Below are 15717 nucleotides of genomic sequence, written 5' to 3' on the forward strand. Positions count from 1 at the left end.
GCACAAAGAGAGTGCTCCTGCCTTTTTCCCTTTTTCATAAGGGCATTAATCCCATCATGGGAGCTTCATCTTCATGACCTCACCCAATCCTAATTACCTCGTAAAGGCCCCACCTCCAGATACAATCACATTGAAGATTAGGGCTTCAACGTGTATGTTTGGTGTGGGGGTGGAGGGCAAGACACAGACGTTCAGTCCATAGCACTATGTCTTAAAATTATTGTTTAAGGCACCATTCACCTCTGGAAAAGGATTCTTCACCTGGAAGTTCATCAACAAGCTTGTTGATAAAAAAGCAAAGAGAGACTTCAGACACACCGATCATGAGAGCTTTACAAGAACTTGATGAAGGAAAAATATTTAAAAATTGGGGGACACAGACAGAGAAAGAGGACACCTCCAATAGTGAGTATTTCTTGGTTTGACTATTTCTTTGTTGAGATAGATAGGATATAGATATCTTTCCCCATTTATATTACCTTCGTTAAAATTAAAATCTTTAGGTAATGAAATTAGAAGTTTTAACTCTGTAAACTTGCTATTTTACTGCTACTTCAGCCCCATTTCATAGAGAATTGAATGTCCGCCGGGCGCGGTGGCTCAAGCCTGTAATCCCAGCACTTTGGGAGGCTGAGACGGGCGGATCACGAGGTCAGGAGATCGAGACCATCCTGGCTAACACGGTGAAACCCCGTCTCTACTAAAAAATACAAAAAACTAGCGGGGCGAGGTGGCGGGCGCCTGTAGTCCCAGCTACTAGGAGGCTGAGGCAGGAGAATGGCATGAACCCGGGAGGCGGAGCTTGCAGTGAGCTGAGAACCCCGGCCACTGCACTCCAGCCTGGGCGACAGAGCGAGACTCCGTCTCAAAAAAAAAAAAAAAAAAAAAAGAGAATTGAATGTCCTAGTTAATAATTTATCACAGTTCTGGCGTAACATGTACCTTCAAAGCCAATTGCATCTTACATTCTGATTATGAAAAAGGTTTACATGGCATTTTTTTTTTTTTTTTTTTTTTGAGACAGAGTCTCGCTCTTTTGCCCAGGCTGGAGTGCAGTGTGTAATCTCGGCTCACTGCAAACTCCACCTCCTGCATTCAACTGATCCTCCTGCCTCAGCCTCTCAAGTACCTAGAATTACAGGTGCCCTCCACCACCCTTGGCTAATTTTAATATTTTTAATAGAGATGGAGTTTCACCATGTTGGCCAGGTTGGTCTCAAACTCCTGGCTTCAAGTGGTCCACCCGCCTTGGCCTCCCAAAGTGTTGTGATTACAGGCTTGAACCACTTTTCCTGGCCTTACATGGCATTCGTAAGGATATTTGAAAAATTCCTGTCAGTCTGTCTTACTTGCACACATCAGAAAGCTGTGATAGGCATTTGATATTCATGAAGTGAGATACAACATTTCCTCTTCTTTCTTGGTTACTGAGCATCTGTAGATAAGGCAAGCAGTGTCTTTAATACTGTGTTTCTTCACAGGTCCAGGTCACCAATATGTTTCTCTCCTTTTCCTCTATGTTTGCTTGCTCAGACCCCTTAGTCATCCTGCCAGTGTCTTTGGGGTTACATCTCCCAAGCAGTGTCTCTTAGTAAATAAATTAATAACCTGCTTTCTAAAAATAACCCTCTTGAAAATCACCTTGAATGCCGATTGTAAACAGGGAACCAGAATGAATTCATTATAAACTCCCATATTTTTCTTCATCGAACATTTTTTATCATTATAATGCGGTGCATTTGCAAATAGTAATTATAACCTAGCTAGTGAGAATAAATGCTTTGAACAGAACCTAAGCTGTGTGGCTTGGTGTGTAACCATGTGTAACCACCTATTAATAAAGGTGGATAACTGAAGCTGAGGCTTGTTTTGATTTGTTTTTTGTTTTGCTTTTTTTTGGTCTGCTGTAGTAAATCCTCGGCAAACTGAAACTTCAGTTAATGCAAGTCGTTCTCCAGAAAAGTGTGCCCAACAGAGACAAAAGAGACTTAATTCAGCCTCACAGAGATCATCATCTTTACCACCTTCAAGTCGTAAATCAAGTACTCCAAGTAAGAATTAGATGTGTACATACATCTCTTGGGTTCAAAAGCGTGACTTCTGAGCTGTGCCCACTGCTTACCCATTTCCGGTTTCTCTTGTATCCTCAGCACCTAGTAGAGTACTCTGGGCAGAGGACCCCTAAATAAGATCTTGTTCATAAATAAAATTGATCACACAGATACTACAAATGTAAATGAAGAAATCTGTTTATTAAAGTGAGATTTTTTTATTGTGCCCAGTAAATTGTTTACAACTAATACTAATAATTTATTGTGTCCACTAAATTGTTTGCAACTAATACTTAAAAATACTGCAGAATTTTTAAGATCGTAGATAACTATCCAGATAATTAAATCAAATTAATCCAAGCTAGTCTGCAAATATACTTCTTATGTATTTGATCTCAAGTACTCAGCATTAGTCACCACTTTTCTTTAGCCAATTCATTACAGGTTTGGTTTTAAAGTTGAAGCATTGAATTTCTGTCCTGAATTTCCATTTTCACGGCAGCTGAGGAGATTCTTCTTACTGTGTTATAGGAATGTTCAGTAGTGTGCTGCTGTTCCCATCTTATTTCCAGTCGACTTCTAAAATCCTGAAAAACCAGTTTTGAGTCAGAGTGCTGAAAGTACTGTCTGATATACTACAGTGTTACAGTGGTTACCTCTAGGTATTAGGATTATGAGTGGTTTTATTTTTTTGTACACTCTTATTTCTCTTTCAAAGTTTTACGTTGAAATTATATTCCTTTCAAAATTAGAAAAAAATACTGAAAAAGAAACTTATGCTGATATATATAGAAGGAAAAGAATATTTCCTCTTCATTTTCTTCTATAGCAAAAAGAGAGATTATGCTAACACCAGTGACTGTGGCTTATAGTCCAAAGCGATCCCCTAAAGAAAACTTGTCCCCAGGATTTAGTCATCTGCTTAGCAAAAATGAGAGCAGTCCAATTCGGTAAGTTCTCTAAAATTGTAAAATAAAGTTTACTATATTAGTGATTTTTTTCCAAATGTTGACTTATGTCTCTAGCTATCACTAATTTTTCAGTTGCCAGTGGGAACTCTGTGGATTTCATTTAAATCTTAAGTGAATGTCATACTACAACTAAAGTACTGCAGTACAATGAACACAGTTTTTAACTGTAAACTTGCTATTGCTAGATTTTAAATATCACCTCAGCACCCCTTTCAGCTTTTGTATGTAGAATGATAGATAGTTCTTTGTTTTCCTGAAAAGATTTATGATACAGGAAAACTTTTGGGCCATTTGTACAAGAAAGTGGGCTTTACTGGTATGGCCCTGGCACCAAATGCATGTTTACCTATGCTGCTGAGAATTTGTCCCCTCCGAAGTGTGGGCAGCTGTGTGTGCTGTTGATGGGGAGGGATGTTGCTTCTTGGTTCTAGACCCAACTCTGTCAGGCTCTTGCAGAGATGAGTTAAGCACATTGAACCTCAGTTTCCTCTTCTATAAAACGGGGATAATAATCACTACCCTGCTTATTTCATAAGGTTTTTATAAAGATCAAATGACATAATGTACGGGTAAGTGTTTTAAGTCTTTAGTATGTAAATACAATTTTGTTAGAAAATAGAAATTAAATTTCAGTTTTAGACAATTATATAACCAGCTTTCTTTTAAGAAAATACATAAATATGTGAGTTAGCTGGATGCCAGCTCATCTTTGTAGTGGAGATAGGGAAAATCAGTTAACATTTTTTTCTCACAAGTAACTTGCTTCATTCAATAGATTTGATATACTTTTGGATGATTTAGATACTGTTCCTGTGTCTACATTACAACGTACCAATCCAAGAAAGCAACTCCAGTTTCTTCCTCTAGATGACTCGGAAGGTATCTTTTCCTAAAAAATATTAGTTATGGTTTTAGTCATTCATTTTTTGAGATTCTGGTATCTCTCAATGTTCTAAATATTATAATATCCTGCACTTAAATATTTTCCTACTCAAGGGCCTCTGAAACTAAGCACTCATGATGCTACGTGTTGTTATGTCAATGTTGTTATCCTCATTGAAAAGTTGGGAAACTGAGGTACAGGGAATGTTGATGTTTAACTACCAGGGCCACACTATTCAGTTATTCTCTTTATTTTTATTCTCTATATGCAACTTAGGCTTTGGGTAACTTTTTTTTCTCATTTATATTCTAAATTTGGAATACAGCTATAAGACAATGTATGTGAAGTCACTTGGGTAGGCTCTCAAAACGTTAACTGTTTAGTGTTGGTGTATGTCCACTAAATGTAATGTATTATTTAGTTTTTAAACTTTTTTTTGCTTTAAGTTTACTTAAAATTCATTTATGTTTACATGAAGTTTGCTTAAGTTCATTAAGGGAAGTTGCAAAGATTGTCAAACAGAGGGCAAAACTTTCAGAATTCTTTGGAGAAAAAAGCACTGAGTAAATATGATTGATTATTGTATCTCTTTTCATTACTTTTTTGGGCCATATAGCAACTATATCCAGAAAGTGAAATTGGGCAACATATTTAATATATATGCAACCTACACAAAAAATTGGTAAGAAATATAAGCAATTTCTCTCCTCTCTGACAGAAAAAACATATTCTGAGAAAGCCACCGATAACCATGTTAATCATAGCTCTTGCCCTGAACCGGTGCCAAATGGAGTGAAGAAAGTATCTGTGAGAACAGCCTGGGAGAAGAATAAATCAGTTAGCTATGAACAGTGTAAGCCGGTTTCAGTCATTCCACAGGGGAATGATTTTGAATACACAGCAAAAATTAGGACCCTAGCTGAAACAGAACGATTTTTTGATGAACTTACAAAAGAAAAGGACCAGGTAAAAACAAAAAAAATTTTTTAAAATTGTTTTCTGAACTTAATGTTTATGTCTAAGGAGAAGGGAATTACTGAATCAAACTGTCTCAGGAAATTACAACAGGATAACATACCAGAGCTGTGCTAGCAACGGATTTAAGCCATGTGGTCGTTACTAATAGACAGAGGGAAATTAAGTTGAGATGAAATGGATAAGGAAATACTAAGCCAAAATCTTTTCTTTCCATTCTGTGTGATAAACTTCTCTACCAGTAATTTAAACTTTTTTTTTTTCATGTGTTAACAGATTGAGGCAGCACTAAGCAGGATGCCTTCTCCTGGAGGACGAATCACTTTACAGACAAGATTAAATCAGGTGAAATGTCTTAGCTTGAATCTACTTTAGAGGCTTGATGCCAGTCAGTGTTCCATTTATCTAAGAGGGGTTTAAAAAATCATGGCACAGTGAAAATTAGACACACTGAAGCAGCAGTCAAAACTTTTAGCTTTTACAGGAAGTGTTTGATTATAGCAATTTTGTAACTGCAAGCTAGCTTTCAGGAATAAAAATTGATTTTACCTTTAGACTTAGAGAAGAAGGTGTTCATGCACTTGTATTTTCAAGAAACTAACTTGAGAGCAAATGGCAGTATGCTTTTCAACAGATTTTACATTAAGTTAGTGCTCACAGATTGCCTCTCTTTTTGTTTGATTTCTCTCCTCAGATCTGTAATTTATTTCTGAACTCCTTTCCATTAGCAAGCAGATAAAATGGTTACACTTTGGAAACTGAATGGCTGTAGAGGTTTAAAAAGTGAGCTGTGGGCCAGGCACAGGGGCTCCCAGCACTTTGGGAGGCTGAGGCGGGTGTATCACCTGAGGTCAGGAATTCCAGCCACTGCGCCCAGCCCCCAACTTCTTTTTTTCTGACTTTGTCTTTTTGTTCTGATAAATTTTAGTCAGTAATTTATAGGCTGGGCCTGGTGGCTCATGCCTGTAATCCCAGCACTTTGGGAGGCCAAGGTGGACTGATCACCTGAGGTCAGGAGTTTGAGACTAGCCTGGCCAACATGGTGAAACCCCATCTCTACTAAAAGTACAAAATTTAGCCAGGTGTGGTTGGGGGGCGCCTGTAATTCCAGCTACTCGGGAGGCTGAGGCAGGAGAATTGCTCGAACCTGGAAGGCGGAGGTTGCAGAAGATCGCACCACTGCACTTCAGCCTGGGTAATAGAGAGAGACACAGTCTCCAAAAAAAAAAAAAATCCTTCAACTGAATTTTTCATGTTATGAAATATCCTTCTGGCTGAGGGGGCGCGGTGGCTCAAGCCTGTAATCCCAGCACTTTGGGAGGCCGAGACGGGCGGATCACGAGGTCAGGAGATCGAGACCATCCTGGCTAACACGGTGAAACCCCGTCTCTACTAAAAAAAATACAAAAAAACTAGCCGGGCGAGGTGATGGGCGCCTGTAGTCCCAGCTACTCCGGAGGCTGAGGCAGGAGAATGGCGTGAACCCGGGAGGCAGAGCTTGCAGTGAGCTGAGATCCGGCCACTGCACTCCAGCCTGGGCGACAGAGCAAGACTCCGTCTCAAAAAAAAAAAAGAAATATCCTTCTATAACATCCTTTTAAATTAACCTACAATATTCCATCAGCAGCAACATATTTAACCAATAATCTTTTATTAGAAATTTGGGTTGCTTCTAATTTTGGATATCGTAAATAAGGCTGCAATAAAGTTCTTAAACATATCGCTTTGCACATGTAAGTATTGCCTTAGGAATCATTCCCCGAAGTAAAAATGCTAGGACCAAAGAAATGCAAATTTCTAAGGCTTTGGATATATGTCAAGTTGTAACCAGGATGTTTGAGACAATTTCTACTCCCACCTGCAGTGTATGAAGATAAGCTCTTCCCCATCCTGAAACCTGTATTTTTTTGGGGAAAACAACAACAACAAAAACCTGCCATGGCCTGGTGTGATGGCTCATGCCTGTAATCCCAGCACTTTGGGAGGCTGAGGTGGGCGGATCACGAGGTTAGGAGTTGAGACCACCCTGGCCAACATGGCAAAACCCCATCTCTACTAAAAATACAAAAAATTAGCCAGGCGTGGTAGCGCACACCTGCAGTCCCAGCTACTCGGGAGACTGAGACATGAGAATCACTTGAACCCGGGTGGTGGAGGTTGCAGTGAGCTGAGATTGTGCCACTGCACTCAGCCTGGGTGACAGAGCAAGACTCCATCTCCGAAAAAGAATAATAATAATAATAAAATACCTGCCAATGTGATCGTTTTTTAAAAGGTGTGAGGTTGTCTTGGCTAATCTTTTATTTATTTATTTTGGAGACGGAGTCTCGCTCTGCCGCCAGGCTGGAGCGTAGTTGCGCAATCTCGGCTCGCTGCAGCCTCCAACAACCTGGTTCAACTGTTTCTCCTGCCTCAGCCTCCCCGAGTAGCTGGGATTACAGGCACATGGGCCCAGTCTAATTGAAAGATATTTTGAGGCTGAGCACAGTGTCCCATGCCTGTAATCTCAGCACTTTGGGAGGCCGAAGTGGGCGGATCACTTGAGGTCAGGTGTTCGAGGCCAGCCTGGCTGACGTGGTGAAACCCTGTCTCTATTAAAAATACAAAAAAATTAGCCGGCTGTGGTGGTGTGCTTGTAATCTCAGCTATTTGGAGGCTGAGGCAGGAGGTTCACTTGAACCCAAGAGTTGGAGGCTGCAGTGAGCTGAGATCGCATCACTGCACTCCCATCTGGGCGACAGAGTGAGACTGTGTCTCAAAAAACAAAATTTTTGAGATAGAGTTTGATTCTCTTCTTAGGTTTCTCTCTTAATTTTTTTGAGACAGAGTCTCATTCTGTAACTCAGGCTGGAGTGCACTGGCACAGTCATAGCTCACTGTAGTCTTGACCTCTGAGGCTCAAGCAATCCTCTCACCTCAGCCCCTTCAATAGCTAGGACAGCAGGCATGCACCACCACACTTGGCTAATTTTTAAAAATTTTTTGTAGAGTCAGGGGCTTGCAGTGTTGCCCAGGCTGGTCTTGAACTCCTGGCCATAAGTAATTCTACCATGTTGGTCTCCCAAAGTGCTAGGATTACAGGCGTGAGCTACCATGCTTTGCCTTGTTTTTCCTTTTTTTTTTTTGAGACGGAGTCTCGCTCTGTCGCCCAGGCTGGAGTGCAGTGGCCGGATCTCAGCTCACGGCAAGCTCCGCCTCCCGGGTTTACGCCATTCTCCTGCTTCAGCTCCCGAGTAGCTGGGACTACAGGCGCCAGCCACCTCGCCCGGCCAGCTTTTTTTTGTATTTTTTAGTAGAGACGGGGTTTCACCGTGTTAGCCAGGATGGTCTCGAACTCCTGACCTCGTGATCCGCCCGTCTCGGCCTCCCAAAGTGCTGGGATTACAGGCTTGAGCCACCGCACCCGGCCTGTTTTTCTTTTAAAAAATGGTACGCGGCTGGGTGTGGTGGCTCATGCCTGTAATCCCAGCACTTTGGGAGGCTGAGGTGGACAGATGAGATCACCTGCAGTCAGGAGTTCAAGACCAACTTGGCCAATATGGCGAAACACTGTCTCTACTAAAAATATAAAAATTAGCCGGGTATGGTGGTGGGCACCTGTAATCCCAGCTACTTGTGAAGCTGAGGCAGGAGAATCGCTTGAATGCAGGAGGCAGAGGTTACAGTGAGTTGAGATTGTGCCACTGCACCCCAGCCTGGGCAACAGAGTGAGACTCTGTCTCCCAAAACAAAACAAAAAAAAAGTGAAAAAGTGGTATGCATATATATGTATGCAGAAAAAATAGGAAAGAGAACAGTTTTTTTTTTTTTTTTTTTTTTTGCTTATTTATCTTCAAAGTTTTCTGTATTCTAGATGTTCTATAATGAATCCTTTTATAATTAAATAAAAACATTTTAAGTTTTATTTCAGGACACCATTGGAATCAATACTGAATAAATTAAAATGAGGCTGGTGCGGTGGCTTATGCCTATAATCCCAGCACTTTGGGAGGCCGAGGTGGGTGGATCACTTGAGGCCTAGAGTTCAAGACCAACCTGGGTGACATAATGAGACCCTGTCTCTGCAAAAAAAAAAAAGTTTAAAATCAGCCAGGTGTGGTGGTAGTTTCAAATACTCAAGAGGCTAAGGTGGAAGGATTGTTTGAGTCCAGGAGTTTGAGGCTGCAGTAAGCTATGCTCGTGCCACTGCGGTTCAGCTTTGGGTGACAGAGCAAGACCCTGTCTCAACACAGTAGTATCTATAATGTATAGAAAAACACAGTAGTATCTATAATGATATATAGTTCAGGTATTATTTAACAGTAATATTGTTTATTTTAAAATAGCAATTGTTAATTCGTTGTGAAATCTATTTTTTTTTAGAAAAGTATAAAAGTATCCTTCAGTGTTCTTTTTTTTTTTCGTTTTTTTAAGATGGAGTCTCACTCTGTCGCCCAGGCTGGAGTGCAGTGGCCGGATCTCAGCTCACTGCAAGCTCCGCCTCCCGGGTTTACGCCATTCTCCTGCCTCAGCCTCCCGAGTAGCTGGGACTACAGGCGCCCGCCACCTCGCCCGGCTAGTTTTTTGTAATTTTTAGTAGAGATGGGGTTTCACCGTGTTAGCCAGGATGGTCTCGATTTCCTGATCTCGTGATCCGCCCGTCTCAGCCTCCCAAAGTGCTGGGATTACAGGCTTGAGCCACCGCACCCGGCCTTTTTTTCCTTTTTAACTTAGAAATTTTGGTGAGAAGAAAGTTATTTGATCTATGTATGTGTGGGATGCAGCACTGATCAAATGTGTCCATTTCTTCTGGTGAAATGTGTGAAGCACCTCCTAGGTTCCTCTTGTACTGTTCTCACTTCAGAGCCAAAGAATTATCCCTTTCCAGTTGGTTGTATTGCTATTACTAGAATTTCCATATACCTCAATGTGTCAAACATATTGAGAATATTTTAAAGTGGAGCAGTTATTTGGAATAGTTGAAAAGCTAATTTATATTGTTCAGTTTAAAAGAAATCGTAAGATGATTTGTGTAGAAAGCAAAATAATTGTAATTTTAGTGTTTATACTTGCTCTTTTGCCAAAAGAAAGGTCAGTTTGGTGGCGATTATAGAACTTGATAGAGAATTCTAATTAAACTTTTCCCATTGTTTTTACCTAGGAAGCCTTGGAAGATCGTTTGGAAAGGATTAATCGAGAACTGGGTTCAGTTCGCATGACGCTAAAGAAATTCCATGTTTTGCGTACCTCTGCAAATCTTTGAGATTTGTAGCCATTAAATTTTGAGACATTTTTGTTTGCACTAATGTGTAATTATGCAGTCAGAAAAGGCAAACTATTTTGTACTGTTTATAAGCCTTCAAACAGTAGTTTTACAATCATGCTATTCTTACACTTGCTATTTTATACTTCAAATGGCCACATATTTTCAAGATATTTTTGTTATGCTCAGGAATCTCTTGTATATTTTACTATTTAAAAAGCATTATTTTTAAATAGTATGTGTCTCCAATTTATATCAAGAATAAGGAAATATCAGCAGGGGAAGCAGCTTGTTTCTAAACAAATAGTGTTATCCTTTTACAATTAACTTTACACACCAATTTTATAAACTTGTTCTACATTGTAAATACAATTCATTTTTTAAAACAATAAAGCTTAATAGCTTCCATAATGATAGACTAGTACATGCTGAATACATAAACAATTACAGTGTACCCTGGATTTCAGTTGTGTTGAGGTTTTTAAAAAATGATAATGCAATTCCTATTTGAAACATGTCTTTGAGTATCAGAATAGTAATAATGGACTCTTGGAAAGCTTTGAAAACTACATGAATATAACTCATTTTCTTTAAACTTTATTGTTTATAAGAGAAAAATGAGAGGGATTGTAATTCTCTAATTTTATCTTTCTAAAAAAGTTAAACAATTGGAGAGCCCTCTCTGGAGGGCTCTCAGAGTAACTCTCTGCCCATTGTTCTGAATTAACTTGTGTCCCACCCTGGACAATAAATGGACAGATAAACCCTTTGAAATACAAGCCACCACCCCATGAGGGATTAAGAGGGCAGCCTGGTTTTCTTAGTGTGCGTGGCTTCAGCTGTCCTTCATAGTTATCATCTGGACATGTTCACCCCTTTCCACTCCTTCACCCTGGCCAAAAAGAAAAATATTTCCATTGTAGGTCTGTAAGAACACTAGACTTTAGATCATCATAATCTACTGTATTTGTTAATGGACAGGGAGTGTGTCTGGATGAAGCCTGGTGCCTTCCCCCTGGCCTTGCAGAGGGCTCCAGCCCACTGCCTCTGTGGTAGCCGCTGGCTCTCAGAAGTAGCACGTGGGCAGGAAGCTCTCCTCTGATCCAGGAGCATTACAGGTTTGTGTTGGGACTACTGGTTAAGTTGGAGCTGTGTAACCACTCACTTCTTTGTAGCCAGTCAGAACGCAGTGCCCCACGTATTCCAGCTTGGTACATGTTGATAAACAGTCTCGTCCAAACTTTCAAAGTGGATTTGTACTAAACATGCTCAGGTTTTAAATTTTGGTTTGCTTTTGAGCTTTTCCTCCTTACGTGGCTCTTAATAAGTAGTTAGAATGAACCAAGCCATCACAATTATTCCAAGCAGGCTCTCAAATGACCTTTGAGCACCCTTCACCTGGCTGGTCCCCAGGCCAGAGGTCCACAGCCCTGCTCCCTTCTCAGCAAGGTGGGTGGCCTGACAGTGCAGTTGAACCTTTGCTCCCTACTCCTGCAACTTTTGAAGACTTCAGGCTAATCAAAATTACTTACAATTAGAATCAAGTGCCTTTATTCTTTTTTTTTTTTTTTTTTGAGGCAGAGTCTCACTCTGTTGCCGGGGCTGGAGTGCAGTGGCCAGATCTCAGCTCACTGCAAGCTCCGCCTCCCGGGTTTACGCCATTCTCCTGCCTCAGCCTCCCGAGTAGCTGGGACTACAGGCGCCCGCCACCTCGCCCGGCTAGTTTTTGTATTTTTAGTAGAGACGGGGTTTCACCGTGTTAGCCAGGATGGTCACGATCTCCTGACCTCGTGATCCGTCCATCTCGGCCTCCCAAAGTGCTGGGATTACAGGCTTGAGCCACCGCGCCCAGCCTCTTTTTTTTGAGACAGAGTTTCACCCTTGTTGCCCAGGCTAGGGTGCAATGGCATGATCTCAGCTTACTGCCACCTCTGCCTCCTGGGTTCAAGGGATTCTCCTGCCTCAGCCTCCCAGGTAGCGGGGATCACAGGCATCTATCACCACACCTGGCTAATTTTGTATGTGAATATGTGTGTCTGTGTGTGTGTGTATGTGTGTGTATATATGTATTTCTTTTTTTTTTTTTTTAGTAGAGATGGTGTTTCACCACGTTGGCCAGGCTGGTCTCAAACTCCTGAACTCATGTGATCCGCCTGCCTCAGCCCCCCAAAGTGCTGGGATTACAGGCGGGAGCCACCACACCCGGCCTATTCTTGGTATTCTTTATTCTTGGTTTTCTAGCCTTTAAAAAAAAAAAATTTAGTCTCAGTAAATAAAATGTTCATTTTAATCAAGCTCCAGTACAGCTTGTGTCAAGACCTAGTAAAGACCCCCTTTAATGTGTTCCTGGATATGACATTAAAAACTAACTTGAAAATTGTTAGGATATTTCCTTGTTCCCTACTTTTATTGTAAAGTCTACTACATTCTTAAGAATAAAAAAATGCCGTTTCAGAAGAGATGATAGTTTTATCTTGCCAAGGAATTATCTTCTTAGTAGCCTATATTGGCTTATTCCAAAAAGCATTAAGCTCCATCAGAACATCTTCTGTGCCTCTCTCTCAGAAAGCATATGCTTTGATATTTGAAGTGTATAATATATTGGAGCTATCAGTCACTTATTTTTTAAAAAATTATTATTTTTTCTTCATAGCTGTGAAGAGGGAAACCCAGGAAAATTCTTTCTGCTATCTTTCTCTTTGGTAATGCTTGTCTTATGAACACTCAACTGAAAAAACACTCCACCTAAAAGTAGGAAAGATGGCATTTCTAAATAGCAGCTATTATCCCAGGGGGTAAACTATTTTTGTTGGCTTGGGGCTGTGCTACAGGTATTAATAGTTAAAAAAAAAAAAAAACCCTAAGCAAATCTGCCACTTCTGGGAAGTGCCTTTTAAGATCAAATAGAAAGTGAACTCTCTCCTGATGTCTCCCTTTCTAAACCTCTGTTTGCAGGAGCTACTCCTGAGATATGGAAGTGGCCTTTGTGACCAAAGGACTTTTCCAACTGAAGCAACAGATATAGCTAAAATGGCCGTGCTAGGGCTGTGCAGAGCTGGTCTTGGGACAAGACGGGAGAGACTTGGAGCCAGAGAGACCTGGGTCACATCCTGGCACAGGCCTGCCTTCCTCAGAAATAAGAAAACTCCTTTCATTTTTTTTTGAGACGGAGTCTCACTCTGCCACCCAGGCTGGAGTGCAGTGGCGCAATCTCAGCTCACTGCAAACTCCGCCTCCTGGGTTCATGCCATTCTCCTGCCTCAGCCTCCCAAGTAGCTGGGACTACAGGTGGCCACCACCACACCCGGCTAATTTTTGTATTTTTTTTTTTTTTTTTTTTTGAGACGGAGTCTCGCTCTGTCGCCCAGGCTGGAGTGCAGTGACCGGATCTCAGCTCACTGCAAGCTTCACCTCCCGGGTTTACGCCATTCTCCTGCCTCAGCCTCCCGAGTAGCTGGGACTACAGGCACCCGCCACCTCGCCTGGCTAGTTTTTTGTATTTTTTTTTTAGTAGAGACGGGGTTTCACCGTGTTAGCCAGGATGGTCTTGATCTCCTGACCTCGTGATCCGCCCGTCTCGGCCTCCCAAAGTGCTGGGATTACAGGCTTGAGCCACCACGCCCGGCCAATTTTTTGTATTTTTAGTAGAGACGGGGTTTCACTGTGTTAGCCAGGATGGTCTCCATCTCCTGACCTCGTGATCTGCCCGCCTCGGCCTCCCAAAGTGCTGGGATTACAGGCGTGAGCCACTGCGCCTGGCCGAAAACTCCGTTCATTAAGGGAGATTTTGTAAAGTGCCTGGTGCTTAGTAAGTGCTCAAGAAATACTACATTTCAGATTCATTGAGTTGAGTAGGCTTTTGAGGTAGCATACTTTTTTTTTTTTTGAGATGGAGTCTACTAGCTCTGTTGTCCAGGCTGGAGTCTAGTAGTGTGGTTCTGGCTCACTGCAACCTCTGTCTCCTAGGTTCAAGCTATTCTCCTGCCTCAGCCTCCCGTGTAGCTGGGATTATAGGTGCGTACCACGCCTGGCTAATTTTTGTATTTTCAGTAGAGACGGGGTTCTCACCATGTTGGCCATCCTGGTCTTAAACTCCTGACCCCAAATGATCCCCCTGCCTTGGCCTCCCAAAGTGTTGGAATTACAGGTATGAGCCACTGTGCCCAGCCTTGAGGTAGCATACTTGAAATAAAAAAGTAGATTATGTCCCAAGCAGTTGACCTGAAAACTGCCTTGGACTGACATTTGTTAGTTCTCTTCACCCTTTGCAAAAACCATGAGTTTTTTGGAGTTTAAATTGAGCTTCCTTCTGGTGTGTTTGGTTTTTTAACCACCAAAAATTTAACAAATTTGATAACCTATCAAGTGTAAGTTCAGAAAGCACTTTGGTCTTATTAGTGACTTGGGAGTTATTTGATATAAATATGGGCTGTTTTTCTAAAAGTTATTGCCAATATCCTCCAAATAATTGCCCCTTCAAATGTTTCGTGTAAAGGTGATGGCCTGTGGGCAGAACCACGCGCCGGAAGTGCCTGCCAGTGGGCGTTAGGAAATGTATGTGGAGCCTGTGATAGCCAATCAAAAACTGTCCCCTTCTAACCCAGAAAAGCCACATGCTTTGCTGGATGCTGCTTGAAATCTGAACTCTGCACCTAAATATGTGGTAAAATTAGACACTTTTGTCACTTTAATTTTTAGATTATCTCAGAAGTTTTCACTAGATTTCAATGTGCCACTTGTGCTATGAGTATTTAAGAAGCTTTAAAAAATAAATGCACACCTGTAGCCTTTTAGGATTCAGACAGGTAGATTATATTTACCTGTCATGGGGGATCATGTATGGTTGACAGTTGCAGGTTTGATTAAATCCACTATATTGCACAAATTTTGCTGGAAATAATTTCCCGCCCTGCCAAGAGCTCTATGGTAGTTTGATAATAAACTACTACCCCAGTATTATTAGAAACTGTGTTACTAAGTCTTTTCTGCCTGATTTGTGCTTTATTTCCATAGACCTCTCAGATATGTGAGGAATCAAGCCATAAATGTGCATTTGCTGGACATTATATACCATGTCATCTCTATGACTACAGATTTCAAGGATAATTTTTACATCTAACAATTTCACTGTAACAGTGACCGATAATGTGAAAAATGTGCTTTATACAGTGCTGCTGGTGGATAGACAAGTGTTTGCTGCAGCTGTTTGTTAATCTAGACAGATGCTGGAGTCGTGAAGATGTAAGCTCTGCGGGAGCAGGGACCATCTCTTGCACAACAGGCACTCAATAAATACTCGTGGCTGTGAACTGGCGTGTGGCCTTCGTGTGTTTATTTCTGCTAGTTGGCTGTGGGAGCGGGTTGTTGGTGATTTTAAGTCCCAGGCATAGAGAAGTCCTTGAGTTACGGGTTAAGGGGCGTCCATCCAGGAGTACAGTTCCCGCTGGGGCTCTGTGGGCTCCGCAGATCTTTCTGGATGGATCCTAGGGCACCTCTTGGTGGAGGGAAGGAGCTGAGGCGTTCTAAGTGATGATGGGACGCCTTGGTCCTCCTCTGCCTAGTCATGGTCAGGGGCACCTGGAGGCGAGTCGGAAC

The 15717-nt window shown here is 41.6% G+C and overlaps 1 protein-coding gene and 1 long non-coding RNA gene across 14 annotated transcripts in view; both read left to right on the top strand.

Moving 5' to 3' along the window:
• Positions 1-10536, top strand: part of MPHOSPH9 (M-phase phosphoprotein 9) — an 82655-nt gene extending 72119 nt beyond the window's left edge. For 9 of the 12 annotated variants that reach the window (XM_033220234.1, XM_033220227.1, XM_033220231.1 and 6 more), the window contains 7 exons: positions 230-405; positions 1911-2051; positions 2881-3001; positions 3798-3901; positions 4624-4871; positions 5157-5225; positions 10021-10536. In XM_033220234.1, coding sequence (XP_033076125.1) covers positions 230-405; positions 1911-2051; positions 2881-3001; positions 3798-3901; positions 4624-4871; positions 5157-5225; positions 10021-10122 — 961 coding nt within the window. In that variant the 3' untranslated portion in view covers positions 10123-10536. The remainder of the gene's footprint in view (positions 1-229; positions 406-1910; positions 2052-2880; positions 3002-3797; positions 3902-4623; positions 4872-5156; positions 5226-10020) is intronic. The other 3 variants (XR_004439513.1, XR_004439515.1, XR_004439514.1) reach the window with 3 other exon arrangements.
• Positions 10537-13777: 3241 nt separating this feature from the next.
• LOC117089235 lies at positions 13778-15431 on the top strand. Of its 2 annotated transcripts, none has more exons than XR_004439519.1 (2): positions 13778-14136; positions 14618-15431. It is a non-coding gene; the product is annotated as an uncharacterized LOC117089235 (long non-coding RNA). The 2 variants fall into 2 exon arrangements; XR_004439518.1 differs by lacking the exon at positions 13778-14136 and adding an exon at positions 14213-14269.
• The last annotated feature ends 286 nt before the right edge of the window (positions 15432-15717 follow it).

This window comes from Trachypithecus francoisi, unplaced genomic scaffold (genome assembly GCF_009764315.1).
Source record: "Trachypithecus francoisi isolate TF-2019V2 unplaced genomic scaffold, Tfra_2.0 Lachesis_group11, whole genome shotgun sequence".
NCBI classification, from domain to species: Eukaryota; Metazoa; Chordata; class Mammalia; order Primates; family Cercopithecidae; genus Trachypithecus; species Trachypithecus francoisi.